This window comes from Scophthalmus maximus, chromosome 12, assembly GCF_022379125.1.
Source record: "Scophthalmus maximus strain ysfricsl-2021 chromosome 12, ASM2237912v1, whole genome shotgun sequence".
Classification (NCBI taxonomy): domain Eukaryota; kingdom Metazoa; phylum Chordata; class Actinopteri; order Pleuronectiformes; family Scophthalmidae; genus Scophthalmus; species Scophthalmus maximus.
The window spans coordinates 3,276,191-3,291,574 of NC_061526.1; the positions used below are offsets into that span (position 1 = coordinate 3,276,191).

At 40.2% G+C, this 15,384-nt stretch overlaps 1 protein-coding gene across 2 annotated transcripts in view; it reads left to right on the forward strand.

Annotated features, from left to right (window-relative positions):
• The window catches only part of LOC118317227 (phospholipid-transporting ATPase ABCA1), a 161,211-nt gene that overhangs the window by 135,767 nt on the left and 10,060 nt on the right, over positions 1-15,384 (forward strand). For both annotated transcript variants that reach the window (XM_035645757.2, XM_035645748.2), the window contains exons 46-50: positions 941-1,047; positions 3,945-4,086; positions 5,033-5,167; positions 6,809-6,912; positions 8,089-8,181. In XM_035645757.2, the coding sequence (XP_035501650.2) occupies positions 941-1,047; positions 3,945-4,086; positions 5,033-5,167; positions 6,809-6,912; positions 8,089-8,181 (581 nt within the window). The remainder of the gene's footprint in view (positions 1-940; positions 1,048-3,944; positions 4,087-5,032; positions 5,168-6,808; positions 6,913-8,088; positions 8,182-15,384) is intronic.

Here is a 15,384-nt window from a genome sequence, read left to right on the forward strand (position 1 = left end):
TTCTACAGCAGAGGATAGTGTGGGGTGAAGGCTTTAGGGCCCAGGGATGTTTAGTTCAGTAAACTTATAAATTGGCAGTAGGAAACAACCAAATGCAACAACTCAACATTGTTTTGGACCAAGAAATATTCAAATCTCATTATGATGCACTATATATCACACACAGACACTGTACTGCTGGAAGCTTGATTTAAACATAATCTGAAAAGCTGACAGGAAGTCGTGATTCTTGAGCTCTCCGCTGATATCCATCCTCTCGCCACTGTTTATCCATAGCCTAGTGTAAATGCCAGTGGAATATTGTGATTCACAAGACTCTGCTGATAGCACACTGCATTTCCATGCATTATTTACATCGAGCTTAGCCGTCCTCTATGCATTCACGAGCGCAGGTCACAAACAAGCTGGGATCAATGAATGACAGTAATCAAATATTTATACCGAGCCAGAGCACATAAGGCAGGTCACATGACCGCAGGGTGCCACAGAGAGAACTTCCTCCCGCTTTCCCTCTAGAGAGAAGTAACATCAGCAGCATCAATGAGAAAATAAGAGGCAGGGATAATGTTTGTTGTAGCAATTTACACAGGCAGAGAGAATTGCTGTTGGGAAATGGTTGGCTTTTAACAGTATATTATTTCCTGTGTGTCTGTCATTTTCTGTGTCGGTTGTTTTGTTTGCGTATAGAAATAACCTGAAATATTTGTTATTTTCCTAAACACTGAGCTAGTCATGCTCCTCAAAATTGTAAACCGTAGTCAATTGGTACAGTATTTACAATATTGACACATTCAATAGATAAACTTCATTAAAAAGGGTCTAGGGTCTATCTATTTACAGAACATTTGAAATGTCATGCAGCACAGTTTCGTCTTGTTTGTTTTCCGAGTGAGGCAAAACACTGTTTTCCTAATAGAGGCCTCCCCATTGTCTCCACCAGTGTTTCGGCTTGCTGGGAATCAATGGGGCTGGGAAAACTACCACATTCAAGATGCTGACAGGAGATATCCCGGTCTCTGGTGGAGAGGCCTTCCTAAACGGATACAGGTGAGGTGCTAACTCCCACTAGTGCAAGTAACTCATCATAATTAGCCACCCAAGATGGCTGTTCAGGTGGGGATCGAGCTGAGGAGTTGTTTTTTCTAATAGCTGACACCTTTTCTGAGCTCCTCTTGTTCTGTATAACACAGCTTTCTATTTCTCCATCTCCCCACACTCTGTCTTTGTTTTTTTATTCTTGGGAAGGTAGTTTCGATATCTCATACATTCTGCCGTCTCTTTTTCCTTTTCAACTTGGGTTCTCTCATGTCTCCGCACTGCAATATTCTCAGAAATGCTGAAGACTCTGCTCCCTCTTTCTTCCTGCCTCTTGCACAGCTTTCACATATATCATTCCTTTTCACATCCTCGCCCTGTACCTTGCTCAGTTTTTTTGGTTTCTGCCTTGCAGAATCAGTCATAAGAAACCTTTGTACATGCCAAAAAATACCTTGCCACATTCAATATGTCTCAAGCACTTGAGCAAAGGAAGGTGTTCTCTTCCTTATTTTTAGGAACAAACAACTGTGTTTTTTTCTTCGGCATGCATCTGTTTGGCATCACATCTCAGCATGGTTGAGAGTGAGCTGTGATTGGTTGTGCATCTCAGCAGTTGGTATAGTTGTTCATGTACATATCTGGTATTACACTTTTTGTTAAAGAAGATGGGCAGAATGGAGCAAGGCTTAACAATGCATTGTTAATGTTGATTAATGTGGGTAACGGAGATCAAAGAAAAAACCCAGAGACCTTCAGAGGAAACAAAAAAAATACTGATGCTCTGGTTTCAGCTCTTTATGCTCTCTGTGCATTGGCAAGAAGAATGATTGGCAGAAGAGAAGAAGCAGCCTTCCTTAAATGGAAGTCTTACATCTCCTGACAATTCTGCCTCTTATTTGTGATTGTGAGCTCACGAGGAAAAGGTGTTCATCTGTTTACCGCCCAGTGTAACTCTGTTGAATGCTAAAAAGAAAAGTTGGATACTTGTAGCGCTCACTGGAAACCGCCAGCAGTGCCTCACCCACAATTAGGACATTTGTAGTGTTACAGCAGCAAAGGGGATAGCAAAAATAAGAAGCATCAGTTGAAAAAATATAAACTGATGATACTTATATATAATATATAATGATATAAGTAACACTCAATCAAAACATAAGGAGAAATAAAAAATAGGACCAACATGAACAAGTAGAAATTTAGAAAAATAAGGACAATATAAACATGAGGAAATATAAAAATAGCAACAATGTAAACACAGGGGAAATAAGATAATTCAATAAGATATACAAACAGGAAACGGATTCAGCAGTTGAATCTACCAGTTGCACATAGAGATATGGAAATTGCACAGACATAGTTTAGCATTCAGACTGAGAGTGGGGGAAAACAACAAGCCTTTCCAAAGGTAAAAATAATTACTCTACCTCTAACACCTCTTTAGTTAACTTCTTAAAAACCTTTTTTTTGTTCCACAGAATTCATACAAACCTTGATTTAGTTGGTAAACATTTCCAAATTCTCTTCTATATGTTACTTGAAGGAATTTCATGGAGTAGAGACATAAAAGGGAAATACAGGAACCAAATATGTAACAACAATATACATACTATAACTAAAAATGTGGTTAACAATAAAAAGAAAACAATGACAAACAAACAAAGAACATTTTTTTACCTTTTTACACAATGATTAAATATACATTGGCAATAAAAAGGAATTTTTCCACGGGCACTGTGAATGTTTAATGGGTGTGAAAATTATTTAATTGTTTGTGTGTTATTAGCTTAAGCACTTTTTTTTTTACCACCAAATCATGCAGAAAACCAGGAAAAAAGTTTTCTGCCACTGCATATACAACACATTACAGTAAGATTATATTAATATTAGTAAGGTGCTGGTAGATATATTTTCTTTCTTTCTCCTTTGGAGAGAGCCAGGCTAGCTGTTCTCCCTGGTTTCAGCCTTTATGCGAGGTTAAGTATCTAACTGAGAGAGAATAAGCATGTTTGCAAAAATGTTAATAAGATAGATTGAAAATAACACACACACACACATACACACACACACACACACTACCAACACAATACCAACACACTTAAAGGATTGAGCTGGGTACAAACACTAAGCTGTGGTGGGTTGTTGATGAACAAACTAAATGATAACCTGTTCTCTTATTATGAACCTTTATCAAAACATTATATTAGAAAAGTGTTTAGTTCTCGAGCTTGTTGAGGTACAGCAGCCTCCGAACACATCAAAACACATTTAGCCTCCCTGAGGCTGACCATTGCTCCAAGAAAATAACATTTGGGGGGAAAAATGGATCCAATATTATCTCTGAAAAAACAAAGCATCTATAAAGCGAAGGGGAAAAAAATCAGGCGAAACATTTTTGTTCCCTGCAGGTGGTGAAAGTATTAATATTGTAGATTGCGAAAAGGGCATGTCTTCATCCAGAACTACTGCTGCCATTATTTTCCTGCCTCTAGAGGGGGCGTATTGCTGTGCATGGAACTGCATGCCTGGAAACGATTTCAAAACCAGATATTTGGTATTGTCTGTCATCCGTTTGTTTCCTAGACAGTTTTCTGTCCCCAAACTTTCTTACTTGAGACCATGATAACAGAATGTGCAAATGAGCCACTCTGCTTCACCCAGTTGGGAAAAGTTCAACTCTGATTTCCTTTTTCTTAAGTTATTGTGAATATTTGATGAATCTTTCCAAGTAAATCAGTTTTAATCTTGGTTCTCTTTGAAATACAATAGAGTGCATAAATGAGGTGCGCGGCCGTATAACTGTTCTCATTATATATTTAATATGCTTATCTCTGTGCTGCTAAAGAATTTAATATAATTAGATCTTTTATGGCACCCATTGTCAGATAACGTATGTTTTTTTTCCCCAGCATACGAACAGAAATGAGGGATGTGCACCAGAACTTGGGCTATTGTCCCCAGTTTGACGCTATCAATGACCTGCTAACTGGACGAGAACATCTGGAGTTTTACGCAAGGTTACGAGGAGTACCAGAGCATGAGATCACCATGGTAACCATTACTTCCTCCAGTTCAACTTGTGCATGTGCATTTAAAAATTGAGTTAACTCACTATTTCACTCAGGGATGATATTTTTAAGCACTCTACCATGAACATGGATAACTGGTGTAGAATAGATGTGAAGCTGTCATAATTAGGGGAATCATTTTAATAACCACAAATAGTGTATAGTATATACTTTTCAACTACATTGTGTGTAGGGCATGCTGAAGCACATGTCAGGGTGATAGATAACCTCAATGGGAGAAGCCATACATAATGAAAAATGGCCAGTGGTAGAAAAGCAGCAGCTTTGGGTTATGGCTCTACATTATTCAGCACGCCTAGTGGTGTGGCCAGCCCGATGCGGCCCCCCTGCACTCCTCTTTCACTGCCCGCTTCCACAACAGGAAGATCAAACGAGGAAGACGCTGGCGGCGACCGTAGGCCTTAGACCCGATGCCAGCGCTTTGATCTCTTCCCTGCAGTGCAAAGGGACCCAATTCTGTGCTGCTAGCATAATTCTTAATTTTGTTGTGGCCCATTGTGATTTTGCTGTTTTGGTGGCAATTCTCCAGCCAAACCCTTGTGTTGCCATATTTGCATAATCAGTAAACCAATATATCCAATGTAATGTATGAGTCTGCATCCAATGTTTCACGTAAACATGTATTTTGAGGCCTGGTGATATTGTGCCCATTGGCATTCCTCCTGATTGCTGGTGTTTGACCAGAAATTGTTGAAATAGCAGAGAGGACAGTAAAGTCCCTCAGCAGCCTGTGATTAAGGTCTTACAGTGATGCCAGCTGTCATGCCTCGTCTTTGAGAGCCACCGATCCTAAATACATTGGCGATCCACACCAAAGTATCCATCATGGAAACACAGGTCTAGTGATGAGGCTTTTGTGAACCTTATTCCTAACAGCATCATAATCACCTTTTTTTTTTCTTCAAAAGGTGGCCGAGTGGGGGATCCAGAAGTTGGGGCTGGTCAAATATTCAAACAAATCTGCAGGAACCTACAGCGGTGGGAACAAACGCAAACTCTCAACTGCTATAGCCCTGATTGGTTGTCCTCCAGTGATCTTTCTGGTGAGATACAGATTCATCGATGTGTTGAACATGGTGAAAATGTGATACGCTTCCGTGTTATTAAGACTTAAGAGTGTAATACTTTAAATCAATATTTATGTGCTGCAGATGTTGGGATTACAGCAGATGAGTTTGTTTTATGTTTACAAGCACAAAGAGACTAGACTGTAGAAAGAAGATGATAGGAGTTTAGGAATTTGCTTTCAAAAATGAGAAGTAGAAAAAAGAAGCAAATCCTTACTGAATTTGAAAAAGGATAACAAGCATGTTTCTTGGATGAACAGGGCTTTTTTTTCAGTGGTCACTTGCTGGCAATATTTTAATTCACTTTATTCAGGGAAGAAAAGATTTGTAAACACAGAACCCTTTGTACGTGTTAACTTGTAATTAATTGTGACTTAATACTGAGGGCAAAATAATTTCCTCACTGATAGAAGAGTAATACAAGCATGAAGAATAAACTGCATCACATTCTTTCGATTATGTTACTCTAATTTGAATTAGGCAGTTGTGGGGGCTATGAGAGCTCCCGGATGTATAGATTTTCATTATTGAAAACTTTTCATTGTTATCCCAGTTCCACTTACCATACTTAAAGGTCAAATCATTTACCAAAAGTAAATAAAAAACAAAACAAACCCAGAATTGAAATCTAAATGTTTATGAACTTGAAATGTAGACCATTTGGCTTTTGCCTCCTTGCCTGTGAACACCATTAAATGCGTTTAAAATAAATTTAAATGATTCCCTTAAAAAAAATTTTGTCAGGTAAAGAGTATCCCATATTAAATTACATTTTACTGGATAATCCTCCCAGCCATTTTGGTTTTCTGGCTCAGTTTGCTGGCCATAGAGCTCCACTAGTATAAACCTCCTTATTTTCTCACTCGAGCATAGCTGGCCTTCACTTTGAGGCAGTGGGATAATGTGTTGTCAGTGCCTATGTCAGTTTCAGCATTGTGTGCTATCCCGGGGAGCCCAGGCGGCCTTGAGGAAGTGCCACGTTTGGTTTTGCAAAGGGACACATTGGGCACGGTGATGGAAATACCCCGTGGGATTTGTAGGATTCTGCTAGTGAGGGAAAACCAGGCAATGGATCGAGTACTGTCACTCTCTAATCATGCATGGACAGAGTAGCCCAGAGGAAAAAGAAACAGCAAGTCACTGTGCGTGTGCAAGTGTGTGCGCGTGTGTGTGTGTGTTTGGGTAGTTGGAGAGTGTGTCAGTATGTGTCTCCATTGTGTGTTATACTCTGAAATCACCCGGGTATATCTTGTGAAATACAGGTCTGTGTTTATGTTTTTTATGTATATTTGTCCGACAGATCTGACTTTTGTGTGTTATAATCAAATGATCATTAAGTGTCTTAATTTTGTGTTAGCTCACCAAAAGAACCTTCAACAGAACAGCTTCAATGCACTTTGGCAAAAATAAGACAAGTCTCTTGGCCTTTACTGGATGTTTTGTTTATTCTCATTACATTTCCTCACTTGTATTGAGTAATTCCTATTATTTGTCACCCATCTCTATGTTTGTAACAGTCAAGCACCAACACATACATTATCTGATGCATTAAAAGAATATTTTTTTTAATGGTATACCATAACATCCTACTTCCCTAAAATGTTACATTTATTGTAGGATGAGCCAACTACTGGGATGGACCCCAAGGCCCGGCGCTTCTTGTGGGACTGCATCCTAAGTGTCATCAAAGAGGGCCGCTCAGTCATTCTCACATCACACAGGTGCCAAGATCACACTTTACGTATCGATTGTTTTTGATGGGTTCAGACTTCACCCACTTAGAAGTGGTTAAACATATTTTGACTTGTCATAGAGAAAGCAGAGCTCCCAGATTGTCCATTAAATGAATGTGCATGCTAAATATTCCAGTTATAATTGATTTGAGTTGAAAGATATTGTTTCCTGTCTGGCAGTTGCTATTCTTTGCCAGAAACACATTTGCTGCCTGAAAGCTTTCATGAATCACGGGTCGTATTGACTGACTGGTGCCTTTATTTCTACCATGAAAAGAGAAACTGTCAATATCAGTGCTGGAGTCTTTTCATTATCCAAGATTTCCCGGAGCAAAGTTAAAGTTTGCCAACTCCTAAGTGAAGAAAAAAATAAACGCCTAATTGTGGGTGAAACTTCAAAATTGATGGCCCAAGTAGATATGGAACATCTAAAAATTCACGTGCCTATTCATTTGACCATTTTCCAAATTGCCTGGGTTTTTGTATCCTCCTGTGTTCGTGGCAGTTCATGTGAATAATCTGTGCTTCTGTTTTGTGTCGAATATATTACCCTCATTACATGCGTTGCCTTCATCGAGAAATAAAAGCAATTGTTGTTTGTCCCAGGCAATGTTGCAGAGCTGCATCCAATTGTCCATGGCATGACCAGGTGGTCGTATTTTGTTAAGTGGCAGATTCACCAGGTTTTACAAAGTCATAATCCTAATTGCACCATTCCTCAGAAGGGCTTCGCAGGTATTGCCTCGACTACAAAGGACTCCAGCACAACAGGGCACAACAAATAGAGAAAGAAATTACATAATAAGAACTACAGATGGTCCCTTCCTGTCCCTCTAATTACCAAATGCCTTCTCCATTTAAGGTCCTGAAGTAGACATGTCAAAAGCCATGTAAACCAACTTTACTGGCAAGTGGGGAAAAGTCTCTGTCAATCAGTCGAGATCAACACAATAATGCCAGTTGACATAGTCTGAAATTGATTGAGCTGCATCCTTAATTAAAGCCATCTGTGATCAGTGCTGGAGACTTGAGTAAATCTCTTGAATATATTTTCCTACATAAATGGCCATTATCTCTTCATCTGTAAAGGAAATTACTTAAATATCTTGTGTTACTGCTACATTCCGTTCATGATGCGAAATGTCCCCCCCCCTCTTTTAACAGTATGGAGGAGTGTGAAGCACTGTGCACACGCATGGCCATCATGGTAAACGGTCGCTTCAAGTGTCTCGGGAGCATCCAGCATCTGAAGAGCAGGTAAGGGTCCTTGTTTCCAACCCAGTGCATCAAACCAAGAGTTGAATCAGAAAAAGAAAAACACACAAAAAATATCTCGATGAATGATCGAGATGAAAGAAGTCTTTGTCTCTCACTGAGGTATTATGTTATTTATACTGTATACATAACTAACATGATCATCTATATTGGTAATAAAAATAATATGATTCAAGTTTTTCTATGGAGAAAAAGGAAATAATGCATATTCTTATTTTAATAATTTAGTGCTGTAGCTAAAAAAAAGGACTGCACAGAGAATAACACAGTCTTTCAAGTATGCAGCACTAGTTGAACTTCATATAAACTCCACATTGTCATTACTATCACATTAAAATTTCAATATTTGGGTACATATTTGTTTTCTTGTCACGAGTTAGAGGAGAAGATTGTTATCACTCATCTGTACGTTCAAAATATGAATATAGCTAGCAGCTGTTTTGCTTTGCGTAGTTTAGCTTTGGCCGGCATGTTATTTTTACATCTTTGAAAAAATCAAACAAACAACAAATAAAGTATTTACTTGTAATCTTTAGGGATGCTGGTCGGTAGATTCTGTTTCTATGGACAGAGCCAGGCTAGCTGTTTCCCCCTGCTTTATGCTAAGCTAACTAGCTGCAGGCTCCATCTTTATTTTCTGTGTTCAGACATGAGAGTGGTATCGGTTTTCTCATCTGACTCTTGTTATAAAGGCAATCAAGCATATATCCCAAACAATGCCACATGCAACTTCTGAAGTTTCACATTAAACGTATTCATTTGTTTTGCTTACCTGGGAGTTTCTTGCCTCATGTGTTTTCATGCACTAAGCTAAAGAAAGTGTAGACTCATCAACACAATTGTATTGGTTTCAAATTAAAAGATCTATATATGAAGCCAGTGTGCAGACAGTCAGGGCTTTGTCACACATCTTAGACCATTATCCCAGTTTCACAATTGTTTCCCTCCAGACCCATAAATTCCTGACCCATAAATTCTATTTCCACCGTCCCCGTCCTTATGCACACCCTTAATGCCCTTTGTACATGTCTCTTAATGTGTTTTGCTACGTCTCCATCACAGATATCTTCTGCCCTTAACTCTTAGCACTCAGGTCTGCTCTCTGATATTCAGCTGACATTTCCCAAGGCCAGCACTTATGCCCCAAGCCCTGCATGTAACAGTGAGGACGATCCATTACCTTAGGTACAGTCTGGTGACATTATTACCACTCCATTGTGTGCTCTTGTAAGAGGAAGGACATTACACGCTCTCACGTACACACACACACACACACACACACACACACACACACACGAACCACACTCACGACAGGAATATGTGGTGGCAATCGTTGGGTGGAGAGAAAGATCAATACACCTGGGATGAGGGGTGGAGCAGAGTCATACAGGGGATCAGGGGAAAAGGCCTGGAACAGTAAGGAGGGGGCAACAATGTCAAGGGTATTTCCCATCAAGAGCATTAATGTCATATCTTTGGATGTGCTTTTAGATCACTTTGGAGAGAGAAAAGGCAGAAAGAGTTGAGAGGCAAAGGGCTCAAGTGGGAGACCGATGTACCAATCAGTACCTCACAGATGTTTGGGTAATTGACATATCTTCTGTGTCAATTACATCCTGCCTGTAGGGGGAAGAGCAGGGTGGTCTAAATAATTTATGAACCACACAGGAGGTATAGGGAAAGGTAAGTGCTATGGGAATGGAGGGGGGTGGGGCAAACTAGCGAGGAGAACAGAGGCTTAACACATGTCCTACTTCACTCAACATACTATCAGGTAACAGGGAACCGCACTTCGCGAGACAAGCAAGTGAGAGGAATCCAGATAAGCATGACTTCTAGAGCGGGTTTTCACCGTACTTCTTTTAGATCTCACATGGACGATTTACATGCCGCTGAAATGCTATCGCTTAGTTCTTGTCACGCAGTGAGTAATTTCTAATTAAGCGTCCCTATCAGCGCAACACTTTCTGTAATTAATGTTTCATGAGGTGTGGGACCCTGTTAATGACTGAAAAGGCAATTAAGGACTGTCTTCTCTGTTTTCTTTTCTCGTCACTTTCCCACCACATGTTTGTGCTGCCATGTTGGCCCACCACATGTACCCCCTCCAAACCCCTACACCCCTGCTTTACCATGTGATCCACGGCCATTTAAGTTGCTTGGGCCTCATCAATCCAGCTTTGGTGGGGTGAAAGACTGTATGACCAATATTTCATGTTAAAGTCCATAATGTGGTAATGGACGGGCTGAGTCGCGCAAATGCTCAAGCTGTTGCCAGTTTGCAGATGGGAAGAGGTCCATCAGATGGCAGGCGTTGAAGTGTGTGTGTGTGTGTATGGGGGGGGGGGGCAACTGACCTGCAAAGCTGTGGGTTCTGCTTCTTCCTCCTGCCGCCCACCCCCAACTTCTCCATCTCTTTTTCATCACAAGCCCCTGAAAGGAGTGCAGCATCTCACCACGGGGGAGCTCTCACATTTTGACCCCCTATTGCTCATATGTAATACATGTTCACAGCCCCCTCTTCCCCATCACCCCTTCCCCCTACTCATCTCGTTCAAAAACTTCTCACTGTATTACTCTTATTTATTCCTCCCCCTGCTCCTCTCAGGTGGCAAGACTTCCAACCCAGCCGTCCACATGTTTGTTAGTGCTGCCCCCTTTAGTTCAGTGGTAACCCTGTTTTTAATCACTGACCTGCCCTTCTGCTGCTTTAACAACCCCTCTGTGTATCAACTGAGCCCCAAATCAGCCCAAATAATCCATTTAAACTGCGAGAGAGGTAGTCAGTGTGCGAGAGGGGCTGGAGTTTTGGTTTGGGCCGAATCTTAACAGCAGGGTGGCCGTTGTGAGAAAGTCTTTCATTATCTTCCTCTACGGTTGTTAAAAACATCCCCCTTACCTGTCCTGATACCGAGCCTCTCAACTCAATCACGCTTTGAGGAATTTATGAAAGGCTGCCAGAGAAAGCGAGAAATACATTTTTTTTTTTAAATGTTTAAGTGGCTGTAAATTGTGCTTTAGCCTAGCAGTGTGTATGGTATGAAAGTTCCCAGTTGTTAAGTAAACCCAAATGAAGTAGAGGAACCAATAAATGCAGCTTCAAAAGCTCCCCTATAATCTTGTCAGTCACGAAGGCCACCCACTAGCCGATGCAGGATTTTTCACTGATTGATATCATTCATATTCCCTGCTTCATAGAGTACCCTCGCTAAGTACACACCACAGCCTGGAGTCTTATTTTCTCCTTGCTTAAAGCACGTCATGATATAAAAGTGGGGGGTAAAGTGCCTTTAATGCATTAAGGTAATGCACTGTGGGCGCAGGAGAGTTTTTACAAGAGAGGTGTCTAAAAGTTTGGATCAATCCCCTGAAGTTGACGTTGAGAAGTCTAATAAACTCCTTCCCGCTCACTCTGTGTCAGCTCTGCAGTTGTGCCATTAACAAAACAGTTTACGGCTTTCAAGTCCATGTCACAGGCAGAGATCGGTGACAAAATAATTCTCTCTCCAGTTTACAATGCATCAGCAATGTCGGCGTAATTAAGAGTGCTAGAACATTGACGGACACAGGTGGTATACTGTGTTTGTTCTGTATGTATCTGGGAGCCATATAAAACGTCTTTATGCTTCATAGCTGGTAGGAATCTTTATTTATGTGGGGATATGCTTCTTGCACAGATGTAAGATTTTGTATCAAAGCTTATTTTTCTGAAAGAAATCTGCATCTACATAAAGTCCTTCAGAATGTGCTGTATATCCATGTGTTTAAGAATGCATGTTGGAGAAGTCTGTAGTCATAACTTTTACAGGCCAGCTGATGTCCTTCATGTTAGATTACTTGCTACCAAGTATTGCAGGCATACACCTTGGAAATACTCTTTAACATAGAAGCAAACAGACACTACTTATCACTGAAAACTGTCTCTCTCTTAAATTCACAGTTGCTGTCGTGCTCATATTGTCACCTCTAAGATCATTACTTAGATCTTAGAGGTACAGTACAATCATGATTATAAATTATACGGCACATTTTACTGACTTGTCAACGGCTCACAACAAACATTAGCAGTTTTTCAGGTCTTAATTCTAAATATGTATATACTACTATCGATCCATCAATTTTATATTGGTTTTTAATCTGTCACAGGACACTGGAACATGTTGTTTTAAAGATACTCAGTAGAGCTTTGATTGCTTGTGCTGAGATGGAGCAATGTTTGATTTGTGGACCCCTCTTCAGTTTTCTAATATGCTGTTTTTGCAAACAACACTCATGCATGTTTTGGGGGAAAAAAGGCTTTGCATTTGTTTTATGAGGAAGGAAATGCAATCAACATGTTTGTTATGTTTTAATCATAGGATAAATTGAATAGGTTTTGGTGTGAAACAATCAAGGACATTATTGTTTTTTTGTTAGTTTTTTTCATGAAAACACCTTTAACGTGCTTTATTTGAGATATATAGGGTTAGGGGTTAGGGCTATATATATACATATGCACAATATTTGACAATGCAAAACTTAGCTATACTGATAACACAGAGATCATCTGTCCATCTCTCCATTCATCCATTAATCCCTCTGTCCTCGCACTGACTGTGGAGCTTCTGCCTAGATCTCTGGCAACCCCCCTTCAGGAACTAAGGAGTGTTTTTTTGGATGACTTCCTGCCAGATCAAAGCATCAGACCACCCAAGCCACACTCTGACCTCTTGCCCCACATCCGCCCTCTGTGGACACAAATACAAGGTTTGGCAGTGGCGAGGGTGACCTTTCTAGACTCCCTCAGATGAAGGAAGGCAGCAGAATTATTTTCATGGAAAATTACATGGAAGGAGGACTTTCCAGCCGCCAGGGTGGAGGAGAACATTGAGGAAGAATAATGAGAATGAAGGAGAGAGAGCTGCAGCGCGCACATTACAGTGGCTCTGCCATGCTGTGTTGAGCCGCTGTATCATATCTCTAATGTAAAATATCATGAAAGGATTAGTTATGACAATGTGGTGCAGCGTTGACTTTAAACATAATCCATTAGTTGTTTTTCTCCACGGTCACATTCAAGCTCAAATTGCAAACATCTTGCTTTTATATTTCAAATCCCCAGTCGCCAGTTAAAAGCTAATTAGATGTTTCTTGCATGCAGTGCTATTGTTATGACCATGCAGTGTGGTGCAGGCTCTGTTAGAAGACCCACGCCTACCTTTTCCTACATTCAGAGTTTATTTGAGGAGAGACAAGGCAGTGTATCAAAGATGAAAGAACTTATTTTGCTGTGAATATGGAGGCAGACTAAAAATTCTGAATATGAAGGAAAGAGATTTTTCCCAAAGTGCTGCCTGAGGCCCCCATGTAACTGCACTAAGAAAGGAAATGAAAATGAAGTAAGGACGGAGAGAGAATGAAGGGAAGCTAATTGATAAGCCCCTTTACTGTCACGAACAAGCAGGATTTCATTACCCACATCCACTCCAAACCATTTCACCAAAAACCCTTTTGCCACAGTGCTTGCTGTCCTTATTGGATTTTTGCAAAAATGTTTTTGCATTTTGGCTGAGCTTGGCTGGTGCGCTTTGGACAAAGCGCACGTCTTGAGCCAGAAACTGTAATAAAGATGGGGGGATTATGTCACATTGTCTTCATTGGATGATGGATTAAGCTTGATTTGTGGCGATGGCTGTGATGTTGTGTTGGTAGTGGTGTCAGATTCCAAAATTATGTGGCTTTACAAAAAAGGATAAGTGCTCCGACTGTACCTAATATGAAATGTGTGCTTTTGTGGAAGATTGTGTTGTGTACAAGTGAAAGATGTGCTTTGTGAGCGAGGCATTGGGATGGTGGTATCGTGTCCTTTAGATTTCAATTGAACAATTAATATAAGGCATTTGGTGAGACACTCCTTCATGTCTTTGAGTGAGAGGAAAAGTGGTGGTGACATTTAGTTTATAGCCCAGATATTCAGGAATTTGTCCCATTTTGCTGTTATAGGAAGCTAGTTTATACATTGTCTTTGGTTGTTAATCCAGTAATATGCAATAATTATTAATTGGTTCTATCAATAAATGAATACTGTGATAGCATTCTTCTAATACCAGTGTGTCTCATCTCCACAGCTTTATCTTTAGCATCATACTTGTCTTACTCTGGGGAAAGAAAGCCGACCTGTCTCATGATCGGGGAGGTCTTGATGGTCCATAACACAACAGCACATCAGAAACATATTTTGGCCCTTTCTCATTCAGAGCTTTACAAACCAACAGCAGCATTTTGAAATCAATTATTTGACAGACTGGAAGTCAGTTCTTGCCACGCAGTGTTTGTTAGATTGTTGATGGTAGCAAACAAAGCACATGCATTATTGTTTTTGGCAGTGATGTTAGAGAAAAGGCCCGTGCAACTTGCATTTCTCAGTTTCAAATTATAAATGCGAAATCTCTTTAGAGATGTGTACATGTTTGTACATGTTTTCCTTCCAGAGTCCATTGTCACATTTGTGGGTGATATGGCATTGGTAACATTTCTAATTTTAGAATTTGTTCTAAATTTACAAACGATGAGATGAAATACAAACTCATCACAAGGGAGGGTTGGTGTGGGTGAGAAAGACTGAATAAATTATATTCCCTGTATGTTTCAGTGATCGTTTTTTGATAGCCTATTTTTGAACATTGAACAAAAAAAAAAAAGGAATGATCAGAGTCAGCAGCATCAGTCACTCACAACTTCAGACACTTGGAGATGAAGAAGTCCAGAGTGTGCTCTTTGTTGTGTGTAGGCTCAGTCGCATGCTGAGTCAGCCCATAGTTATCGAGAGCACAACGCAGTTCTTTAGTGCCTCTGTGTTGGGTACTGTCAACATAGATGTTAAAATCACAAACAATAACTACACAGTCACAGCCAATGCAGAGACATCAGTTCAGTAAAGTCATCAAAAAAGGTTGCATTGTATTTAGTTGGCCTTTGGATATTAAAGAACTTGTAATTTGTTTTGATCTATAATACCAGAGTCACTGCTGAGATCCCTGTTTTGAGTATTATTTTCACTTTTGACAATAAAAGACCACAATTGTACACCGGTGTGCAGTATGGCTGAGGTACAATTTGGAGTGGTTGAAGTGTGTCCACTGGGCAGTTGCTTAATGAAGTGCTTACATTCTGATATATGCCGGGATGTGTACCATATAATATGTC